The following is a 24,751-nucleotide window of genomic DNA, read 5'->3' as shown; positions in this document are numbered from 1 at the left end:
TATTATGTTAGTCACCATACAGTACGTCCCCGGCTTCCGATGCAAAGCTCGATGATTCATTAGTTGCGTATAACACCCAGTGCACCATGCAATACGTGCCCTCCTTACTACCCATCACCGGTCTATCCCATTCCCCTACCCCCCTCCCCTCTGAGGCCCCCAGTTTGTTTCTCATAGTCCATAGTCTCTCATGTGAAAGGAAAGCATCCTTAATTTGTCTGACCAAGCAACTGTAAGAACAGGTGCAACTCACTCAAATCACTTGAATGCATATCCACTCCCTCCCCCCCAAACACTCCTCTAACATCGGGTCTATTTAACTTCAGAGTGGTGTATGTTTTACTTTCTCCAATACAGAAAAAGGCGGCTCCTCAGATTAACTCATAACTGTAATGTCCAGCCACTCAAAGGTCAAGTTCTTGTATTTATTCTCTGCACATTTTCAATTAAGATGAAGTGTTAACTGAACTCTGTTAGAAGCACAGTGCAGGGGTCCTCAGAAATATGTGCAAAGAATTCCTTCGAAAGCGGGCCAAGGTGTAGGAAAGGGCCCACTGGGCAAAACTATCTTTAGGAAGAAGCAAAACTGATTTAAGTTATTCCTCATATACCAATAATGTTTTATCAATAAATATGAGACATCTGGGTGGATAGGAGAGTCTAATCTCTCCCTAATGCTGCCCAACCCAAAGCAGAGCCTGCAGTTAGGTTCGAATCACACACCCTTCTCCATACCAAGCTTAGTTATTCTGCATAAAAGACATAATTAGGAACCTACCATTAAGTGTCCAGGATATTCTTAAATCTAAAACATTTAATGACTGATGTTCTGCTTTTTTCACTCTACTTCATTCTTCCAATTTATACAGAAGAAAGCGCCCCCTTTACGTGTGGTTAAAAATGTCGAAGTATCTAGCACGAGATTAAAACCACTACCAAATGGCAGGCTAAGATTTTAACTCAGCTCTTCCGACTCTTAAATACAAAACCCTCATTTCCCACATCCTCTCCGCGTCCCTCCTCCCCCAACAGAGTGGCCCAGCGCAACGGGGGTTGATACTGCCTAGCATCGATAGAAAAATAGAATGCCTGGTAGAAAACCAGAAAGCCTGACAGAAAACAAGCTTCCCACCACCCTAGTGTTTAATTGTGCCATACCCATTCACTACAACAAGGTCCCAGGAGTGTGAGGCGACGGAACCAAAGGCAGGAAGGAAGCAGAACGGTCCGAACAAATATAAAGCCTTGGCTTCCAAAACGGCAGTAGCGGGAGGACCTCAAACAGCAGCTCTACCTTTCAAACCTTTCCCCGGCCTCAGGAGGAGCGGCCGGGGGCGCTAGCTTTCTTTGCTTCTGCGTCGTACAGTTCAGAATGGGGAAAAGAAGGGGAGGACAGCGGTGCCTTGGGACAAGCTCCCTGACGCCCCCAGAAAAGCACAGCAGCGCCCAGGGAGAAATGTGCTGCCTCCGGTTCGGGCGTGGGGGGAGGGCAGCGCTTGAGGCCTCCAGGCCGGGGTGCTGAGCTGGCGCGCACTGGCGCGGGAATGGCCAGCCAGCCCGGTCCGTAAGTCACTGCGATTTGACACCCGGGCTCCTGCTTACCTACGTCCCTCGCTGACGGCACCTGCCGCACCGGGGATCGAGATACTACGGCAGCTCGGCCTGCGGCCCCGCCTTCGCCAGTTCTACCGAACCCCGTCAATGAGGAGGTGCCCGGCCTGCTCGCAGCGGCCACAGCCACCCAGCTTCCTTTGGAGCCGCCGCCGCGACGCCGGCGCTCACTGATATCGTCACCTCCTTCCGTACCCTTACGCCTTAGCCCCGCCCGTGCATCTTGCGGCGAGCGGAAGAGAGAGCTGCAGCCCGGCGCTGGGGCGTGGCTCCGCCTTCCCTCCGCTTCCGGCGGCGCTCTGCCCGGCTTCCCGGGTTCTCCGCCCGGCGCTCCCAGCTTGCTGCCCGGTATCTTACCCGTGTCTCCCTCCGAGCGTGGGAGATTGGTGGGAACGGAGATACAGAAATGGCAGAGGCTCGATGGGGCGGATTTGAGACTTCTGTTCAGCCCCCTCTCAACTTTTTAACCCCGAAAGTCTAAGGCCGACCACAGCTACTATATGGCCGCTCACTCCGCTAAATCCCTTTTCCCTTTTGCCAAGAGCGAAAGGTCACCTTCCTGCGCTGGATGCGCTTTGAGGCCTGGCCCCGGGTTTTGTTTCCGTTTTTCCCGTGATCTTACCCGTTGGTATAGTAATGTGTGTCTTTATAACTGTGCTCCTCCTCTCTACTGAGAACACTTACCCTGGAGGGCAGAGCCCGGACTTAGGCACGTTGTAGTCCCAGCGCCAGTGACTGCCTACAAGCGCTTGCTTAGTAGGTCTGTGCAGTAGAACTGCTATCTTCTTTCTCATGAGAGGGAAAAGTGGCTTCAGCCTGATATGTTGAAGCACTATTCACTCAACACACGTTTTTTGAGCGTAAACATGAAGTAGTCTTTCTCTTGCAAGCCTTCAGTCTAATTGTGGGGAGTCATTTTTCTGTCTTGACAGAAAACAATAGATTTATAGTGGAACATCAATTCAATTTTGGGCATTCGATTCGGAATAGAAGGAAGATGAGTATAATTGAATATCAAGGGTGGGGTGCTTTGGGCCTTGCGCCCCAGGTGGGAAATCCTCAGCTCTTCAATTATAGTTTTTCCTTCGTTCTCTATCTCCTTTCCTCTGGGATTGCAACTACATATGTAGGATTCTTTGACCTTATTCACCATGTGTTTTAACACTTTGTACCATCTTTTCTTTAACACTTGATGCTTCAGTTTGAATATTTTCTACTGTCCTATCTTTGTCCTAATTCTCTCTTCTGTGATCCTCAGTCATCTGTCAAATCTATACACTGAGTTCTTAATTTTTAATACTATTTTCAGTTTTTTGACTTTTTAATAAGTTTTAGATTCCAGTTATTTGTTGAAAGTCTCCATTTGTTCATTTTGTTAATCATTTCTTCTGTTTTCTTTATCTTGTCACAGTTTTTTGTTTGTTTTGTTTTGTTTTTTCCCCTCAGTTTTTGTTTGCTAACTTCATCATTTTGGTCATCTGTTGGTCTGGTTCAGTGGTTCATTATTCTCTCTTGATTATCTCACATTTTCCTGCCACTTCACATGTTTGGTAACGTTTTCTTATGTACCAGACAGTGCGTCTAAAAGAATTATAGAGCCACCACATTATCATCTACCAGTGAGGATTCCCCCTTCCCTCTGCTAGGTTGATAGAGGGGCTGGTCATCACAGTCTAATCAGGGATTGAGAGGAGTCTTGGCAAGGTTGCCCTCTTAAATTCATCCTACCTCTAGTGCTTCCCTCAGGGGCAGCCCAAGCTTTTGATAGAAAATCTCTTGTCTCCTCAGCCCTGAAAGACTACAGTGTTTCCGGTTCATTCCTCTAGGGCTTTGAGCTTAGCTCTTTAGCCTCCAACCAATTCTGCTTCAAAATACGAGAAATGTCGGGGCACCTGGGTGGCTCAGTCAGTCAAGCACCCAACTCTTGATTTCAGCTCAGGTGATGATCTCGGGGTAGTGGGATAGAGCTCCCCACTTGGCATGGAGCCTGCTTAAGATTCTCAGGGAGCCTGAATGATTCAGTTGGTTAAGCATCTGCCTTTGGCTCAGGTCATGATCTCAGGGTCCTAGGATCGAGCCCCATGCTGGATTCTCTGCTCCGTGGGGAGCCTGCTTCTCCTCTCCCTCTGCCTGCTACTCTGCCTACCTGTGCACTCTCTTTCTCTCTTAAATAAATAAATAAATAAATAAATAACAGTTTTTAAAAAGATGAGAAATGACTTGAGGGTCAGATTAATTATGTGATTGAGGAGACCATGTCCCTCTAATGGGGTATAGTTTGCTAAGCACCATGACTTTTTAAAATTTTGGCTCAGGGGCAGCTGGGTGGCTCAGTCGGTGAGCATCCAACTCTTGGTTACAGCTCAGGTCATTATCTCAGAGTCATGAGATCCTGCCTTGTATCAGGCTCTGCGCTCGGCATGGAGTCCGCTTGGGATTCTCTCCCTCTCCCTCCCCCTCTACCCCTCTCCACACTCATGTGCTATAAATTGATTAATAAAATAAAATAAAATAAATGCTTTGAAGTTTTGGCTCAGTTCCACAACCTCCCAAGCAGGTCTCAAACTCAGAAAATGCCCCACATGGAAAAGCAGTCATGCATTGGGGCTCTTCTACTTTCCAGTCAGTCCCAGTAGCCTGCTAAAAGTTACTCTGGGTTTTCTTTGCCCCCATAGATTCCCACTGCCTAGGTTAAGACTGATCCTCAGCCTGTACCTAAAAGCAAATGTTCCCCGGAAAAAAACCCACAAAAGAACAGCTAGTGATTATCAATTCACCTTAGAAGGGCTTTCCCCTCTCTGGAATTTTTGTTTACCTAAAATTAAGCAACAAGTCCTTATTTCACAGCTCTCCAATATATTTTAAACTATGATATTTTTAACTTATTCTGCATTTTTTTAGGTTGTTGAAGCAGGAACATTGTCCTCCTACTATATCCTATTTGGAAGCAAAAGTCACTTGTAAAAACTCTGTTATATCATGTCTACAGTGCCCAAGGGTATAAATGATAACTTCTGTTTTAACCATAATTCTCACATTTATTTAGACTTAGACATTTATCTAAATTCATTCCTTACTACAAGACCTTTTCTCCATAATTTTTGCATCCATGATTTGGTTGACTTAAATTTGTCCTCTAGGAGATTTTTTTAGGAGTTTTTTTTTTTTTAATTTTTAAATTTAAATTCAATTTAGTTAACATATACTGCATTATTAGTTTCAGGGGTAAAATTCAATGATTCATCAGTTGCATATAACACCCTGTGCTCATTACATCAAGTGCCCTCCTTAATGCCCATCACCCAATTATCCCTTCCCCCCACCCACTTCTCCTCCAGCAACCCTCAGTTTGTTCCCTATAGTTAAGAGTCTCTTATGGTTTGCTTCCCTCTCTGTTTTCATCTTATTTTACTTTTCGTTCCCTTCCCCTATGTTCATCTGTTTTGTTTCTTAAATTCCACATATGAGTGAAATCATATGGTATTTGTCTTTCTCCAACAGATTTCTTTTTTTAATAAATAACCATAATTGGGACAACCTGGGTAGCTCTGTGGCTTAGGTGTCTGCCTTCGGCTTAGGTCATGATCTCGGGGTCCTGGGATCGAGCCCCGCATCAGGATCCCTGCTCAGCAGGGAGTCTGCTCCTCCCTCTCTCTCTTCTCCTGCTCATGCTCTCTCTCTCTAATAAATAAATAAAACCTTAAAAAAATAAAGTGTTATTGTTTTATCCCTTACATGTACATCTATGATCCACTTGGAATTCATATGGGCATATAGAGTAAGGGTGTTCATCTTCATTCTTCTGCATATGGATATTCAGTTGTTCCAGGGCCGTATGTTGACAAGACTGTTCTCCCTTATTGAATTGTCTTGGCACCCTTGTCAAAAATCAACTGACCACAGGGTGCTTGGGTGGCACAGCGGTTAAGCGTTTGCCTTTGGCTCAGGGTGTGATCCCGACATTATGGGATCGAGTCCCACATCAGGCTCCTCCGCTATGAGCCTGCTTCTTCCTCTCCCACTACCCCTGCTTGTGTTCCCTCTCTCGCTGGCTGTCTCTCTCTCTGTCAAATAAATAAATAAAATCTTTAAAAAAATCAACTGACCACAAATGTGAAGATTGATTTTGGGCCTCTAAATTTTATCCCATTGATCTTATGTCTATTTTTATGCCATTACCACACTTTATTGATTACTGTTCCTTTTGTATATTGTTCTTGCATCCTGAAACTTTGCTGAATTCACTTATTCTAATATTTTTGTATTTGTGTGAATTCCTTAGGATTTTCTTCTTGCGAGATCATGTCATCTGAGAATGAACATAGTTTTATTTCTTTCTATAGATAGATGCATTTTATTTCTTTTTCTTGCATAATAACCCTGGCTAGACCATCAAGTACAAAGTCGAGTAGAAGTGGCAAGAATGGACATCATCGCTTGTTCCTGATCTTAAAGGGAAAATGTTCAGTCTTTCACCATTAAGTATGATTTAAGTTGTGGGTTTTGTAAATGGTTTTATCAGGTTGAGGAAGTTCCTTTTTCTGTTCCTAGTTTTTTTAGTGTGTTTTTTTCATGAAGGGATGTTGAATTTTGTCAAAGGTTTTTTTCTGCATCTATTGCAATGATTATGTGGTTTTGTTACTTTGCTCTATTAATATTCATGCATTTGATTGATTTTTATGTTAGACCAACCTGATGTCTTTCTAGGAATTTGCCCATTTCATCTAGGTTATCTAATTTGTTGGCATACAATTGTTCATGGTATTCCCTTTTAATTTTTATTTCTATAAAGACAGTAGTAATCCCTTCTTTAATTTCTGATTCTGCTAATTTGAATCTTTTTTTTTCTTGGTCATTCTACAAACAGATGTGTCAATTTTGTCAATCTTTTCAAGTAACCAACTTCTGGTTTTGTTGATTTTCTCTATTGTTCTATTCTCTAGTTCATTTATGTCTGTTCTCATCTTTATTATTTCTTTCCTTCTGCTTGGTTAGGGTTTAGTTGGCTCTTCTTTTTCTACTTTCTTAAGATGGAAGTTTAGGTTATTGATTTGAGATCTTTAAAAAAAATATATGGACGCCTGATTGGCACAGTTGGTTAAGTGTCAGATCCGTGATTTAAGCTCAGGTCTTGACCTCAGGGTCATGAGATCAAGCCCTGCGTCAGGCTGGTCGTGGAGCCTTCTTAAGATTCTCTCTCTCTCTTTCCCTCTGCCCCTCCCCCCACTCTCTCACAGGTACGTGGGCACTCTCTCTCTAAAAATATTTTTAAATAAATAAATATAGCCATTAAGGTATTTCACTGACTCAGTTGGAAGAGCATGTGACTCTTAATCTCAGGGTCATGAAATCGAGGCCCACATTGAGGATAGTGATTACTAAAAAAAAAATAAACTTAAAAAAATATATATATATATGGGCCCCTGGGTGGCTCAGTTAGTTAAGCGTCTGCCCTTCGGCTCAGGTCATGATCCCAGAGGTTCAGAATCGAGCCCCACATCAGGCTTCCTGCTTCAGGGGGTGGGGGAAGTCTGCTTCTCCCTCTCCCTCTGCTCCTCTCCCTGTCATGCTCTCTCTCTCACTCATTCTCCCTCTCAAATTAATAAATAAAATCTTAAAAAAAAATATATATATATATATATATAAGCGCCTGGGTGGCTCAGTCAGTTAAGTGCCTGTCTTTGGCTCAGGTCGTGATCCCAGGGTCCTGGGGTCAAGCCCTTTGTCAAGCTCTCTGTTTGGTGGGGAGCCTGCTTCTCCCCCTCCCTCTGCCTGCCGCTCCCCCTGCTTGTGCGTGCTGTGAAATAAATAAATAAAATCTTTTAAAATATATATATATATATAAGCGCCTGGGTGGCTCAGTCAGTTAAGTGCCTGTCTTTGGCTCAGGTCGTGATCCCAGGGTCCTGGGGTCAAGCCCTTTGTCAAGCTCTCTGTTTGGTGGGGAGCCTGCTTCTCCCCCTCCCTCTGCCTGCCGCTCCCCCTGCTTGTGCGTGCTGTGAAATAAATAAATAAAATCTTTTAAAATATATATATATATATAAGCGCCTGGGTGGCTCAGTCAGTTAAGTGCCTGTCTTTGGCTCAGGTCGTGATCCCAGGGTCCTGGGGTCAAGCCCTTTGTCAAGCTCTCTGTTTGGTGGGGAGCCTGCTTCTCCCCCTCCCTCTGCCTGCCGCTCCCCCTGCTTGTGCGTGCTGTGAAATAAATAAATAAAATCTTTTAAAATATATATATATATATGAGCGCCTGGGTGGCTCAGTCAGTTAAGTGCCTGTCTTTGGCTCAGGTCGTGATCCCAGGGTCCTGGGGTCAAGCCCTTTGTCGAGCTCTCTGTTTGGTGGGGAGCCTGCTTCTCCCCCTCCCTCTGCCTGCCGCTCCCCCTGCTTGTGTGTGCTGTGAAATAAATAAATAAAATCTTTTAAAAAATATATATAGGGGCGCCTGGGTGGCGCAGTTGTTAAGCGTCTGCCTTCGGTTCAGGGCGTGATCCCAGCGTTCTGGGATCTGGGATCGCCCCACATCAGGCTTCTCCACTGGGAGCCTGCTTCTTCCTCTCCCACTCCCTCTGCTTGTGTTCCCTCTCTCACGGGCTGTCTCTCTCTGTCAAATAAATAAATAAAATCTTTAAGAAAAATAAAAATAAAAAAATATATATAGCCATTTACAGGTATATATTTCATTCTAAACATGGTGTTAGTTATGGGTGTTTTGATATATTCCGTTTTTGCTTTCATTTATCTCAAAGTATTTTCTAATTTCTCTGTGAATTTTTTGACCCATTGGTTATTTAGGAGTGTGCTATTTAATTTCCATGTATTTGTGTATTTCCCAAATTTCATTCTATTATTGATTTCTAATTTCATTCCATTGTGCTTTCAGAATGTATATTTGTATGATTTCAATCTTTTAAAATTTATTAAGATTTGCTTTCTCTATCCTTGAGAATGTTTTATGTGCACTTGAGAATAATATGTGTTCTTCTGTTATTGGATGGTGTGTTCTATGTCTATCAGGTCTACTTGGTTTATAGTGTTCAACTTTTCAACTTTTTTGTTGATCTTCTGCCTCATTGTTCTCTCCATTACTGGAAGTAGGTATTGAAGTCTCTGTTTTTGTTGAATTATTTGTTTCTCTCTTCAGTTCCATCACTTTGTGCTTCATGTATTTTGGAGATCTATAGTTAAGTGCATGTATGCTTAATAATTGCTAAATCTTCTTGATATATTGGCCTTTATTATCATAAAATATCCTTCCCTGTCTTTAGTAACAATTTGTCTTAAAGTCTCTCTTGTCTAATATTGGCACAGCCACTACAAGTTTATTTTGATTATTGTTTGCTTGCTATGTCTTTTCCCATGATTTTACTTTCAACCTCTGTTTCCTTGAATCTAAAGGGGATCTCTTGTAGACAGCATATAATTGGGTCATGTATTTTATTTATTCTGGAATCTCTGTCTTTTAATTGGAACATTTAATCCATATGCATTTAATGTAATTACTGGTAAGGTAGAATTTATGTCTGCCATTTAAAAAATAAAGATTTTGAGAGAAAGAGTGAGCAAGAGAGAGAGGACACACCAGCAGAGGCAGTGGAAGAGGGAGAAGCAGACACCCCCACTGAGAAGGAGCCCAATGTGGGGCTCGATCCCGAGACCCTGGGATCATGACCTGAGCCAAAGGCAGATGCTTAACTGACTGAGCCACCCACGTGTCCCTATGTCTGCCATTTTGATATTTGTTTCAATATGACTCATGTCTTTTTTTTTCTTTCTTCCTACATTACTGCCTTCCTTTGTGTTAAACAGATATCTTCTATTGTGCTATTTTAATTTTCTTGTCATTTCTTTTACTATATACTATGTATGTGTGTATACACATATACACCCTCTTCCACTTTGGGTTATTTTATTTCCCTGGAAATTACAATCAACATCTTTATTTACAACAACCTAATTCATATTAATACCAACCTCATTTGAATAATAAACAGTAACTTTCCTCTTTTATAGCTCAGTTCTCCTCCCCCTTTTGTGCAACTGTTATATAGGTTACACATCATGTGCATATCAACACAGATTTTAAATGATTGCTCTATGCATTTTTCTTTAAATCAGAAGAAAGAATTATGAAAAAATACACTTATGCTGTATTTTATATTTATGGGTGTTGTTATCTTTATTTCTTCATGTGCTTTCAAATTACTCTCTAGCGCCTTTCAATCATAAAGTCTCCCTTCAGTGTTTAAGGCAGGTTTACTAGTGAAAAATTCTCTTAGTTTTTATTTATCTGACACTGTCTTAATTTCTCCTTTATTTTTGAAGAAGAGTTTTGCTGGATATAGAATTCTTTTTTTTTTAAGATTTTTTTTTTATTTATTTATTCGACAGAGATAGAGACAGCCAGTGAGAGAGGGAACACAAGCAGGGGGAGTGGGAGAGGAAGAAGCAGGCTCATAGCGGAGGAGCCTGATGTGGGACTCGATCCCATAACGCCGGGATCACGCCCTGAGCCAAAGGCAGACGCTCAACCGCTGTGCCACCCAGGCGCCCCTGGATATAGAATTCTTAATTGAACATTTTTCTAACAGCAATTTGAAAATGTCATCTTACTTTCTTCTGTCTTCCCTGGTTTCTGATGAAAAATGAGCTGTTAATCTTATTGAAGCTCTTTTTTCTTGGTGAGTTGCATCTCTCTTGCTGCTTTAGAAATCTTTGTTTTTGGCTTTGACAGTTTGATTATGATGTGTTTAGATGTCGGTCTCTTTGAGTTTATTCTACTTGAAGTTTCTTGAGCTTCTTGGATTTGTAAACTTTTTCATCAAATTTGGGAAGTTTTTAGCTGTTATTCCTTCAAATACTCTTTTCTTGCTTTCCTCTCCTCTCCTTATCAGCTTCCATTGTGCATATTTCGTAAGCTTGATGCTTTCCCACAAGTCAAGGCTTCATTCATTTTTCTTCGTTCGTTTTTTCTTTCTGTTCCTCAGACTAGGTCATCTCAATGAACCTATCTTCCAGTTTGCTGATCCCTTTGCCAGCTCAAATCTGCTATTGAGCCGTTTCAGTGAATTTTTCATTTCAGTTATTAAGCAACCTCCAGCCTTTTTTTTCTTTTAAGTTATTGTACTTTCCAACTCTGGAATTTCTATTTCTATTTTAAAATATTTTCTCTCTATATTGGTATTCTTTATTTGGCAAGACACTTTCCTTTGGTTCTCTAACATAGTCTCCTTTAGTTTTTTGAACATATTTAAAATAGCTAATAGTCTTTGTCTAGTAAATCTAGTGTCTGGGCTCCCTCATGGATAGTTTCTATTGATTGCTTTTCTGTTTTATTCAGTTTTTCTTTTTCTTTTCTTTCTTTCTTTCTTTCTTTCTTTTTTCTTTCTTTCTTTCTTTCTTTCTTTTTCTTTCTTTTTTCTTTCTTTCTTTCTTTCTCTCTTTCTTTCTTTCTTTCTTTCTTTTTCTTTTCTTTCCTTTTCTTTTCTTTTCTTTTTTTTTTTTGCCTGTGTATGGGCTGGTTTTCTGTTTCTTTGCATGTCTTATTTTGTTGTTGTTGTTGAAAACTGGACATTTTAAATAATATAGTGTGATAATTCTGGAAATCAGATCTCCTCCCTAGGATTTATTGCTGCTACTACCTGTTGTGGTTATTTGGTGATTTTTCTGAGCTAATTCTGTAAAGTGTGTGTTCTTTGTTGTGCGTGGTCACTGAAATCTCTACTCAGCTTAATGTACTTATTAGCTAATGATTAGACAGTGATCTTCCTTTCTTTTTTTTTAAGATTTCTTTTATTTATTTGAGAGAGAGACAGAAACCACGAGGGGGGAGGGGAAGAGGGAGAAGCAGACTCCCCGCTAAGAAGCTCAATGCAGGGCTCAATCCCAGGACCCTGGGATCATGACCTGAGCCAAAGGCAGACACTTAATCGACTGAGCCACCCAGGCACCCCAGAGATCTTCTTTAATTCTTGGAACCAATTAAGTCTCTTTGCCAAGGGCTCTATGTGTATGCTGTGGTATGCCTTCACCATTGCACCATGCAATTTACAACTCTGCTTTACCTTTTACTTCCTGCTCTCTCAGAGCCTTAAAGTCAGGTAGAGGAGAGATCTCAGGGCCTTCTCAGGTATTACCTGAGTATGGGGACAGCAGGAACAGCCCTGGGCATGCATGTGGACTTCTAAGTTCCTGAGAATGTCTTAAAGCTTTTCAAAGCCCTTATGGATATCTCATTCCTCAGTTTTTCCTTGCGAGTCTTTTGCCTAGTCTATTGTTTCTCCAGCCCTGACTTACACCCTCTGTTGGCTGCCAAGCTGATTTTTCACCACTGACGCATACTAAGGGCATATCAATGAGCCTCATCTTGAGCATATGATCAGATGCAGCTCACAAAGTCCTTCTTCTCGTCTCGAAATTCTCAGTCTATAAAGATCAGAAAGTGTCCTTCATTTTGTCATGTACTTATGTGTTCCCTTCTAGCTCATCTTGCATCCACAGCCACAGGAATTAATTTAAAAGCTCTTAGTACTTGATACTTGGCTCATGAATTGTGCTACGTGCTGCTCCTCATCATCTTCATTCAGCTCAAAACTTCTTTTGAATGATGTTTTTCTTCCTTATACTTGGACCTCTTATCCATTGTGGGCTAGTAAGCCAGTTTCACATTAGCTAACAGGCCCTAATATGACACCTCTGTGAGACCCTCCTGCCCATGCTGCTCCCTTGGTTGTAGCTACCACAACCCCATGAGCAAGTAGCTGCTCACCCCAACCCCCAGCTCAGATCCTGGAATTCTGCCCCTATCCAGCCCTACGCTCTTTCAGCTTCTGACACCATCTTCTCAAAGGCCCTCGAGAGTCAAGTGAATAAAACAATTCCTCACATCTACCTAGTTTGTTCGGCTGGAAGAGATACATTACGTGCATGAAGGCCCAAAGGAAGTCCCAGAAAATTAAGGTGAATATTTTGAATGCCTCACAGGGGCCTGATGGTGTTACAACGCTGAACACCTGGGAATCAGGATGGGCTGAAAAAATAAAATTCTCTTTCTTAAAAACACAATATTAAATGCAACGTGGTACTTTAGATTGGATCCTGAACAGAAAAAGGACATTAATGGAAAAACTGGTGAAACCAAATAAAGCCTGTAGTTTAACATTATTGTACCATTTTTTTGTTTTGTATTGTATTGATACATGCACTATGGTTAGTAAGGTGCTAATATTAGGGGAAGCTGAATGAAGTCTACAAATATCTCTGTACTATATTTGCAACTGTTCTGCAAACCATAAGTTATCTTAAAGTTAAAAAAAATAATAACATGTACCAAGGGATTTCTATGTGCTAGGCATCGTGCAAAGCACCTTCAGTGGACTACTTCAAATAATCCTCACAACAATCCGTGAAGTGAGCACTACTGACCTCATTTTACAGGTATGGGAAGAAGATTTAGGCCATTCTGCCAACAATGCATCAGAATTCTCTAATGAAGCAGGAAAAGAGCTGAGGTGGGGGAAAAATAGTTTCTTGCCAAATCCTTTCCCCATTCCCTGCAGAAAGTAGAATTTAGTTGGTTATTAACAAAAGGAAAGAGAAGATGTGGAATCTCTTTCCTCTATATACTACGAGATTTAAGACTGGTATGTAGGCAAAAGTGGATAGGTCCTATATTGGGCATCCCAAGTACGGACTTGAAAGATGACATAACTAGGACACAACAAAGGCAGAACTAAAAATCTCTAAAGAATTTAGTCATTAGAAAATTCTATCTTTGGAAAAGCTCTCATTGCCTTGTGGAACATTTAATTGGGTTGCATTCCAAGCCTCCAAGAACTATGTACAAACATCTAAGGATCCATGGGGCGCGTGGGTGGCTCAGTCAGTTAAGCATTCCACTCTCGATTTTGGCTCAGGTCATGATCTCAGGATCAGGAGCTCCAGCCCTGAGGCAGGCTCCCTGCTCTGCGGAGAATCTGCTGGAGATTCTCTCTCTTCCTCCAACCCTCCGCCCACTCACTCTCTCTCTCTAAAATAAATAAATCTTTAAACATCTAAGGATCCTGAGATATGATTATACAGATTTAGCCAGACTGAACTGGAATTTCAGACCATGGAAACAACACCTCACTGGACCTCTGGGATTAAGCCTGGAGGCACAGTCTACCACAGGCAAAATTACATAGAGCAGTAAAGCTTCGACATCCTGACATCATCATGAATTCCCAAACAGCACTAAATAACATACTGTCCCTCGAAAAAATAAAACAAAACAAAAAATAAACAGAAAAACAACACTAAAGTAGAACTGAAAATTTAAGTGGTCCCTTTTAGCCATATATTGGTGCTTCCACGCCAATTAGAAAAATGTGGATAAGGAGTGACCTGCTAAAATCATTGACTGGCTGAGTGACCCTCTTTCCTGTGCATCAGTCTTCTAGTCATTTTACTTTAGTGAAATGATAAGCAACTATGGGTTACATTAAACCGTGTGTGTCAAGAACTTCATCTGTATCACATCCATAATTTAAAATGTTTTAGCAAGGACAGTGTGTGTTGTTCTTTTTTTTTTTTTTTTTAAAGATTTTATTATTTATTCGACAGAGATAGAGACAGCCAGCGAGAGAGGGAACACAAGCAGGGGGAGTGGGAGAGGAAGAAGCAGGCTCCTAGCAGAGGAGCCTGACGTGGGGCTCGATCCCATAACGCCGGGATCACGCCCTGAGCCGAAGGCAGACGCTTAACCGCTGTGCCACCCAGGCGCCCCAGTGTGTGTTGTTCTGATAGAAAATTCACACACGAGGTGGGGTCAGCTCGTAGTCAGAAAGGTCATACTCTATAGACAGCTACTACAAGCACTTCTGTATCCGTATCTCAATCATCACTTGAGGCTCTGCTAACAAGCAAAATGAAGATGGGAAATGGGTGTTCCCTTATGAAATTCATTGCTTGCTAGTTAACAATGGGTTCTTCCCAGTGAAATTAGAGGTGTTCAAGTTACTTGGATTGGCTAAAGTAATTTGAGAGAAACTGCAGTGTTGCACTAACAGGGTTTAAGAATCTAGTGAGGCCTGCAAATTGACTCCTTAAAGGATGGCCCTCAAAGCTCTATCACTAAATGAACTCTGTTTAGGAGGATGCCTGGTTCCATGATGGCATCTTTAAGGGTGACAGAATCCTGGCCTTTAGAATGTTTCCTTCTCTGCCCAAAGTGAAACCTTTTGTGCAAGCTGTGGACAGAGCACTTAACAGAACAGACAGCAAGAATGATAATGAGCTGTAGAACAGGCCAAATGAATGCTTTTGCTAATAAATGTTCACTTAATTAGCTTCTAGATGTGTGGCAGAGTTTGGTTTGAAACTTGCTCATAATTTAGTCACGCAACTGTCATAGGTTAGTTTACCCCTCACCACTTCAAATTTTTTGGGTGGCTAGCTTTACCCAAAAACCTAAGAGTAGTACACAAACAAACTGGTTTATTTGCAACAATTCACAAATCATGCTTTTCTTTATCCCTTTCTACCTCTTCTCCCTCCAAAAGTCCAGAGGCTATTTAATCACAAAACATCCTCATTATGCTTCGAAGACCATGGTACCCTGCAATCCAGAACAGGGTCAGTCTTCAAATTGGCTTTTTGCTCTATCTTTCCCTACCCGCTAATCCATCCTAATCCAATGCTAACTAGGGTATTCCAACAGAGCCTCAACACATTTAAATTACTGAAGATAGTTGAACTAGAAATATTAAAGTTTGCACTAAAGCATCCTGAAAAGCGGGGGTGGGGGTGAATTACAACATCTTTTCATCTCTGCTTGATTCCTCTTTCTTTTTCTCTCCCTCTCAGCAAAAGCATAACAAGACCTGAAATAGGATGGGTTGAAATTTACCACTTTACAAAGTAGTTCCATTTAAAAAACTGCTGACACCAAGCCAAGAGCCAAAGCAAACTTGACAAGGCAAAATTTGTCAGTGTTCTATCATCTTTCAAGAATATTGCCCGTGGGGTGGGTGCCTGGGTGGCTCAGTTGGTTAAGCATTTGCCTTTGGCTCAGATCATGATCCCAGGATCCTGGGATTGAGCCGCATGTCAGGCTCCCTGCTGAGCAGGGAGCCTGCTTTTCCCTCTCCCACTCCCCCTACCTGTGCTCTATGCCAAATAAATAAATAAAATCTTAAAAAAAGAAAAAGAATATTGCCCAGTGTTCATCTTCTAATTTACACCCTGTACTGTCAAGGTCCTCCTTATCTTGAAGAACTTCAAACTCCAAAATTCTTTTCATCCATTCCCTGAGAGATTAGTGAAGGCTCAACTAGAATTTAGATTAATGGATTAGTGAAAAGGGGGGATGGGAGGTGTCCAAACCTTCAGGGGATATTTGCAACGCAGAGAAGTTCATAATCCAAATGAGTATCTTCTTTTTTTTAAGATCTATTTATTTTAGAGAGAGAGCGTGCAAGTGGGGGGAAGGGGTGGAGGGACAGGGAGAGGAAGAGAATCTCAAGCAGACACTGCACTGAGAGGGGAGCCTGACTTGGGGCTTGATTTCATGATCAGGAGATCATGACCTGAGCAGAAACAGGAGTTGGAGACTTAACCGACTGAGCCACCCAGGTGCTCCCCAAATAAATACTTTATTCATAAAATGTACTAGGACATCATTTCAAAACTCATACACCAGAGGAAAATACCTGAATTTTTTTTTTTTTTAATCATCAATCATTCCTTCATTTGTTTTTAGCAAGAGGTGATCTCAGGGCCACCAATTATAAGTGAGAAGAGGATTCCAGAATTTAATCAAGTTTCTTGACTGGTAGGATGTTTTGCAGCCAACAAGGAGAAGTGGCTCTATGGAAACCAGTTTCCCCAAAGAACTGGGGACAGCAAATGGGTAGTATATTCCTTTGGCTGAATGGCACATAGAAACCAAACTACTATCCAAAGGGGCTAACTCCACGCCATGGCTTCTAGGAAGTGTCATCCTATACCCAAACTCAGGAGAATATATAGTTTTCTGACTTCGAACCAATGTTTCATTAATCTGGGTTAAACGGAATCAAATTGTTTCAGACTTCCTATAAACCAAGGCCTCAGAATGAGACCTACCTTGCCCAACATCTCAGTCTTGGACTTTAGAGCCTCCAGAACTGTGAGAAATATATTTTGTTGTTTAAATCTTTCAGGCTATTGTATTTTGTTATGGTAGCCTGAACTAGAAAAACCTCATGATTAATACATCAGGAAAGATATTAAATTTATGAAATAAGAACAGAAGGCTATAAAAATGAAGATCAGGAAACAAGAATGAGCTTTTGGAGATTAAAAACCTGACTGTTGAGGGGCACCTGGGTGGTGCATTTGGTTAAGCGTATGACTCTTGGTTTTGGCTCAGGTCACAATCTCAGAGTCATGAGATCAAGCCCCACGCCGAGGTCTGTCTTAGTGTGAAGTCTGCCTGAGAATTTCTCTCCTCACCCTCTGCCTCTTCCACTTGTGCTCTCTTTCTAAAATAAATAGATCTTAAAAAAAAAAAAAAAAGACAAAGAGAGGTGCCTGGGTGGCTCAGTTGGTTGAGCGTCCAACTCTTGATTTCAGCTGGGGTCAGGATCTTGGGGTTGTGAGATCAAGCTCCACATCAGGCAAAGAGTTGTACAGGAAATGATATATAATGATAATAAATTACTTAAGTGAATACCACTTCCACATAGCCGTAAGTAAAAGCTGACTACTGGGGTGCCCGGGTGGCTCAGTCAGCTAAGCCTCTGACTCGGTTTCAGCTCAGGTCATGGTCTCAGGGTGGTAAGATAAACCCCATTGCCCCCATGGGCTCCGAGCTCAGCACAAGTCTGCTTAAGGCTCTCTCTTCCCCTGCCCTCCCGCCTCTCTAAGATAAATAAATATTAAAAAAGAAATAAAAACTATTACTTGAATAAAAAATTGTTATGTGGAGCCTAATGCAGGGCTTGAACACTCTACTGTGAGATCAAGACCTGAGATGAGATCAAGTCAGGCATTCAACCAACTGAGCCACCCAGGCACCCCCCAAAAATTGCTACCTCACTTAGATGGAATGAAATGGGAGAATGGGATGGTGTGACAGTACCCAAATTCTCAACTGCCATAAGAAATTACTAGATAAAGTAAAAGATAGAAATGTCAAGAAATACTTGTTTAAGTACATAATTTAGAAATGTGAAGATTAATGCCTGCTAAGAACGGCTCAGAGTTAAAAGTAGAATCCTCTGTGGAGTTGGACTTGGCAGTGGGAAGTTTAAAGCTGGGGCCTGGCATTGTTTATTACAACTCCTTTAAGATTATTTGGATTTTTAATCTATGTACACTGCTTTGTTAAAAACCTAAAATAACTAGGCCTGAAAAGACATTTCCCTTCATTGCTCTCCTTTTTGAAAGATAAAACCTGTTAAACAATTTAGTATAAAAAATATCTAATTTAAAAAAAAAGCCACAAATACCAAGTATCAAAGAAGTAATAAAGAATGCAATAAGCTTCTACAAATAGTGCTTTTTAAGTCATTCAATCATTTCTGAACTTTTCTTAGGCAAGTGTTTTAAACATTTGTTATAAAGACACAAATGTTAGAATAAACAACTTTACAGTGTAACAAATATACTTTAAGCAGTCATTACTTACACCCCACTCCCTGCTAAAAATGTATAATTTTGGTTTTTGATAGCGAACTCTATATTGCAGCTGTTCTCCAAGTTAGGGTATCCAACATTCCATATGAAATGCATATAATGGGGTGTCTGGGTGGCATGATCGGTTAAGCATAGGACTCTTGCTTTCAGCTCAGGTCATCATCTCGGGGTTGTGAGATCAAGCTCCACATTGGGTTCTGTGCTGGGCATGGCGCCTGCTTAAGATTCCTTCTCTCTCTCTGCCTTTCCACTACCCCCACTGCCCCCCCCCCAGTGTACATGCACTAAAATAAATCTTAAAAAAAAAAGAGAGAGAAAGGAAGGAAGGAAGGAAGAAATGCATATAATGACATGATGCCCTAAAGTGTTTACACTTTTAAAGATCTCTTGGTGTATTTAACGCAGCAATGCTGGTAAGATTCTTATTATCTCAGTGAGGTCGGCATTAGAATTTCAGGCCTAGTTATTGGAGGTATTCAAACAGATCAGAAGTATTTCCCTGGTCTGACAGCCAGAACATTTGTAAGAAATGTATTCTAACCCTGATTTAGAAGAGGGGAGGGCTATGCTACCCATACATTCCTGGAAACTTCTCTAATTTGGAGCTCTGTAATACATTCAGAATGGTGCCATGTTTAACAAATACTTATCCTTAAAAATACTAGAATACTTCTTGAAAACCTATTATATTTATTCTTTTAAACTATTCTGATCTGAAGAAAGAACTGAAGTTTAGGAAAGGGGAAAAATGAACATAAAAAAAGTTTATTTCTAGCCCTGAAAGAACAAAATTATTGAACAAAGTCATCAAATACAGCAGTTAATGTCAATGTAACAATTAAATAATTGAATGGGATTAAATTAAAAATAAAAGGCAATATAAAATTTGAAGACAAAACAGAAAAGACAAAACTACTTTCACTTAATTCCATTTCTATCTACCAAAATAAGGGGGAAAAAAGGCAACACATTCCTACCAAAGATGTCGAATTCCAAATATAATTCTTTGCTTTTCTTAATACAGGATGAAAATTTGTTTGACACAATCATACATTTCTTTTTCCCTTTCATTTAGCAACATTCTAGAATGGTGAGTGAAAAGGACTTCAGCTCTCTCAAGGCCAGGCCAGTGCTTGATTCTCCCTTGTAAATCCCACAATATCTACCACAGTGTCTTTGCCAAAGTGGTCAAAAAATGTGTTGAGTGATTAAACAAATGTGTGTTGTGTGTGTGCGCGCGCTTGTGCATTTTTTCCCTTACACACACACACACCCACACACCCACACACACACATGCACACACTGTGGGGAAATGGATTTTAATTGTCTAGCTTATCTATTGTGGAAGCAATGGAAACAAGGAAGACAATCCTCATTTTATAGAACTATGAAATTCCACTATAAAAAACCCAAAAGGAGTATGAACCTGGATTTTAGCTCTAATTCTACCATGGTTTTTTGACATGTCACTGGATATGGATCTCATTATATTTTAAAGTTTTAGATTAAAACACTGACGCAAATTCTTTAAGCACCCATTTTTTCTAACTATACCTACAGCCCAGTTAGATCTAAAATTGTTCTGGCTAGAATACAGGATATATAAACAGACATGTATTCATGTGAACCCTATAAAGAAATACTCATAGGTAGTTTTAAATTGCTTATTAAAGGCACAGGTTCATTTAGGACTGGTGGTAACTAGATACACTTTAAGCAGCTTAATATTTATGTGTGGAAGGGAAGAGAATTTATACTATGCCACACACCCACACACACACATGCACACACTGTGGGGAAATGGATTTTAATTGTCTAGCTTATCTATTGTGGAAGCAATGGAAACAAGGAAGACAATCCTCATTTTATAGAACTATGAAATTCCACTATAAAAAACCCAAAAGGAGTATGAACCTGGATTTTAGCTCTAATTCTACCATGGTTTTTTGACATGTCACTGGATATGGATCTCATTATATTTTAAAGTTTTAGATTAAAACACTGACGCAAATTCTTTAAGCACCCATTTTTTCTAACTATACCTACAGCCCAGTTAGATCTAAAATTGTTCTGGCTAGAATACAGGATATATAAACAGACATGTATTCATGTGAACCCTATAAAGAAATACTCATAGGTAGTTTTAAATTGCTTATTAAAGGCACAGGTTCATTTAGGACTGGTGGTAACTAGATACACTTTAAGCAGCTTAATATTTATGTGTGGAAGGGAAGAGAATTTATACTATGCGCCAGGCACTCAACACGTGAAAACACAGTTGTGTTAGCTTCGGTTTCTTACGCTATCACGACTACTCTGCCTGTTTACTATTCTCAGGTAGGAGAAAATACTCCATATTTTCGTGGTTTCCCAGTTTGAACTGTCCCTAAAAGCAGCAAAAGGAACAAGAGGAGAAGGAAACCTGAAGACCACCAGAGAGTCTGAAATACAGTAAATAAGTACTAGAGTAATATTGTTCTAATAACACAAGAGGACTAAGGTAACTTTTAGATTTCAATGGGAATTTTCATTCTGAAGTGATGACAAAAAGGGTGAATACAAAAGGCAGTCATTAAAAAAACATGAATCTTGATTCAGATATAATTTTTTTTTAACAAGATCTGACAGACATTTTAATTTAAAATTAACTAATAAATCACAATTCCATATTGCTTTTAGGATTACTTTGTTTAAAAATGACACACTTCAGAATTAACCAAAGTATATTTCTATTACAAGTTAGTTTATCCATAAGTAAAGAATAAACCACAGTGTAGCTCCCTTAACCTAGGAGTCAGGTTTTAATGACAAAGTCCGTTGCCAGCAATGGACGTGCAGGTAACCCTCAAAGAAGTTGTAAATACAAATCCCAAACTGCTTCTAAAAACTGGAAAGACCTTTGTTGAGTCACAGGCATAAAAATGGGGCATTGGCACTGGATTCAATGAACATGGTCTCTATGACGTATGTATAGAAGGGCCTTCCAGAGTGGTCATGACGATCGGTCTTAACATCTGGTTGATTTTCTATTTCATTGGTAGCGTCGTCTTTATCATAATCCACCCAAACAATGATTTACACAGAATGTTCAAATCTGAAACCCAAGTGGCACTGTAGATTTTCACCAGAAATAAACCAGCTTGTTTCTGTAATTTAGTAATAGCTGTAGGGGCCAATATAATCCAGAGAAAAATGAAATCAAGAATCAAACTGAAAACAGAGACCAGTAAGTGCTCTAGATAAGTTTCACTAATTATTTTACTCAGTTTTGTGAAAATCTTGCATTATCAATGAAAAACAGCCATTTCTATCCTAATATCTTAACACAGATGTGAGGAAAATGATAAGAAATAAAACTCTATTCGTTCCCCTAATGTAGTTCAAAACATCAAACTTATTTTTGTTCATGGCCTGTACTACGGCAGGATGGAGAGTAGGTGTGAAGTTAATGAGGAGTGGTGGTGGGGAACAAACTGCCTGAACGACACCAGATTTTTCTCTTTTATGTGGCTTGAGGCATGTCAGAAGGGGCAACACCGCTTCCACAAGCCAAACAATAAAAAATAAGGACAGAAAAGAGAGCAGAAGGGGTGTGGAGAAGAAAGGGCACTCTCATAATTACTGCTACAGGTCACAGACCCTCTTCAAATTTTTAAAATAAAAAAAGTATTGCTATCAACAAGCACATTTCATTTCTCTTCTCCAGTTTTTTTTTTTTTTACACGATTTGAAAAAATCTAACGTAACTCAACATCTCAAATAATCCATGAATTTATGAAGTACTTTGTGACTTAAGTTCTCATAGATAGTAAAATGTTGGTAATGGGCTGGAAACAATGTTTATAACAAATCTCTGTAGTTTACTGATCAGAAGCTGCATCTCTACGCAACTGTCATTTCTCTTTCAAGAATATAATCTTATCTAATTATTTTAGAGCTCACCAAAGTTCTATTCTCTCACTTTGTTTCTGCTAGCTCGAAGTATTTTTCTCCTTTAAATGGAAGAAAAAATTAATTTTTAAATTCTGAAAATTTAATGGTTATTATATTATTTACCAAAGGGGGAAGGGTAGAGTAGGGTGAGAGAGGGTTAATTAAAAAAACAAACTAACTAAAATTACAACATATACAGAAACTTATTTCCAAAATGAAGGTAAAAGGAGGAAGGGCAAAGTAGCAATACCAACCAGTCACAAAGCCCAAGTTGGAACAAGAAAGAACAAATCACTTTGGTTCCTGAAGCCCAATCTGAAGAGGATATAGTCAGAAAAGAAACAAAATTGTAAGGATGTATAATCAATGGGATTCTTTTTCTGTCTCAATGATTTAGTTATAAATATAGATTATTAGTCTCTCTATACATGTAACAAATGCCAAACAACTCACTACCATGAAATTTCTAAAACTGACTCTTTCACATTTGTTAAAAAAGGTAAAAATCACGTTTTTCTTCCCTTCCTTCAGTTCAAATTATGAACTGAAATATTACATGCAGTAATAGCTGGTCCTAACTTCTATACAAAGCTAACCGATTTTGAGCTCCTCTGCCAATATAAGGAGCTACACAGTTTTTATTACATTTGCCTTGAATTTAGGCACAAGAAAAAACTTTCAAAGCAACTCAATGGAGGAAGGAAAGGAAAAAGAAGGCTATGAAAAAGAGAGAAAAGACCAGCAGATGAAACAAATACTCTGAAAAACTCCAATCTGCCATTCAAGTATTGAAAATACTCCCCCAAAGGGACAATGAATGGGATCTATCATGATGAAGTCAGCAAAATAAAATGCAAATCTCGAGAACGATAAATGGGCCTGATGGGCTGTCTGCTGAAAAAAGTAAGGCTAGTGATTCAGTGCACAATTCCTTTTGGACCCTATAAAGAAGGGAGTCAACGGAAAGTTGTCATTCTGTTTTGCAATTTTCTCTTGGTTGTCTTCAGGAAGTAGTAGTTTGCTTTTTCCTCCAGGTTATGCAGACCATTTCTTTAAACCCCAAAAGAGTAATAATTTTCATATATTAAAAGATTTCTTTTTAGAAAATGGAAGAAAGAATACGAGGCCACGGCAATGATGCTAACGATTACTCTTCATCGCTTCTTTAGCTGCCATGATCAGTGGTGTCAGGCTGGACAAGGGTTTGGCCAGTTTCAGGAAGGGATGCTGCCAGAGAGAGAGGGAAATATGTATCAGTGTCACCAGCTCAGAAGCTAAATATTTCCTTTCAGTTAAGCCCCAAAGGTTATTTTATGGATTATAATTTATTTAACAAACACGTATTTCAGGACATGTATAAAATCAACATAATCAAAATATCACTTTCATAGTTGAAAGCTGTCCTTTTAGTTTTTCTAATGTTATAAAATCCCACCTACATGACCTAGATACCCACGCCAGCAAATGAACTTGTCTGAGAATTGACAATATGCAAAAACTCATATACCTGATTGTAGTATTATAGCTATTTTATTCCCAGCAGATAAAACTAGAGCAACTCCCATGCTGCTGGCGATAAATGAAGAGTGAAATGTTAATTATTAATCCTATGTACACTTTCTGTTGGTTACTCAAAAAAATCAACTTTATCCAAAAATAGTATTATTTCCAAATTCACCTGTAACAATTCTTTGGCCGAACCCCTTTTCTCCACATCCATCTCCAAACAACGGTTTAAGAAATCCCGAAATATTGGGGAAAGTTTCTCTGGATTCTGAAGTTCTGGAGTTCCATTAGTTGCTATCAGGTACAAGGCCTAGAAATAGAGAAGTATCTTTGACGTACTTAAGGCAGCACAGCAAAGTGAGACAGCACTTTACAAAGTTTATGATCTTTTACTTCTTCAATTTTTTTTAAAGATTTTTTTAAAGATTTTTTTTTTATGTATTTATTTGACAGAGAGATAGCCAGCGAGAAAGGGAACACAGCAGGGGAGTGGGAGAGGAAGAAGCAGGCTCCCAGCGGAGGAGTCCGATGTGGGACTCGATCCCAGAACGCCGGGATCACGCCCTGAGCCGAAGGCAGACGCTTAACGACTGCGCTACCCAGGGGCCGCGAAAGATTTTTTTTTTTAAAGTAATCTCTACACCCAACGTGGGCGGTAGAACACACAACCCTGAGAGCAAGAGTCGCACACACTGACTCAGCCAGCCAGGCGCCCCTGGATCTTTTACTTTCAAAGAAGAAAAAGACATTCACCAGAAATAATAAATTAAGGTGCAGTATTATTTCTGCCCATTTGTAGCAGATATTTTCCCTTCACTTTTTAGATGTTACATTCCCCTAATTTTTTTTGCAGAAATTAGCTTTATCTTTTTGGGGAGGGGTTATAAATGTAATACATATTGATAAAAGAACTATAATACATAAGGGTTTCAAGAAAAATGAGCACAATCCCATTATCGACATACAGCATCCATTTACCTTTCTCAAGCTTTTATCCCAAGTCACACCAGATTTCAAAATGGGATTTGCTGAAATCTTTTTTTTT

General features: G+C 39.9%; 2 protein-coding genes across 12 annotated transcripts in view; both read right to left on the bottom strand.

The window, feature by feature from the left end:
- The window catches only part of SENP5 (SUMO specific peptidase 5), a 57,852-nt gene extending 56,057 nt beyond the window's left edge, over nt 1–1,795 (bottom strand). For 6 of the 10 annotated variants that reach the window (XR_002142174.2, XR_004625297.1, XM_011221694.3 and 3 more), the window contains exon 1: nt 1,603–1,794. The gene's annotated coding sequence lies outside the window, so the exon portion shown is untranslated. Of the gene's footprint in view, nt 1–1,602 lie in introns of all 10 variants that reach the window. The other 4 variants (XR_002142173.2, XM_019796968.2, XM_019796969.2 and 1 more) reach the window with 1 other exon arrangement.
- Nucleotides 1,796–20,772: 18,977 nt separating this feature from the next.
- PAK2 (p21 (RAC1) activated kinase 2) overlaps nt 20,773–24,751 on the bottom strand; it is an 89,482-nt gene continuing 85,503 nt past the window's right edge. For both annotated transcript variants that reach the window (XM_002916748.4, XM_034660154.1), the window contains 2 exons: nt 23,879–24,016; nt 20,773–23,427 (listed from right to left, as the gene is read on the bottom strand). In XM_002916748.4, the coding sequence (XP_002916794.1) occupies nt 23,341–23,427; nt 23,879–24,016 (225 nt within the window). In that variant the 3' untranslated portion in view covers nt 20,773–23,340. The remainder of the gene's footprint in view (nt 23,428–23,878; nt 24,017–24,751) is intronic.

This window comes from Ailuropoda melanoleuca, chromosome 1 (assembly GCF_002007445.2).
Source record: "Ailuropoda melanoleuca isolate Jingjing chromosome 1, ASM200744v2, whole genome shotgun sequence".
Lineage (NCBI taxonomy): Eukaryota > Metazoa > Chordata > Mammalia > Carnivora > Ursidae > Ailuropoda > Ailuropoda melanoleuca.
The sequence above is the reverse complement of the archived record's forward strand: the minus strand, read 5'-3'. Positions and strand labels throughout refer to the sequence as shown.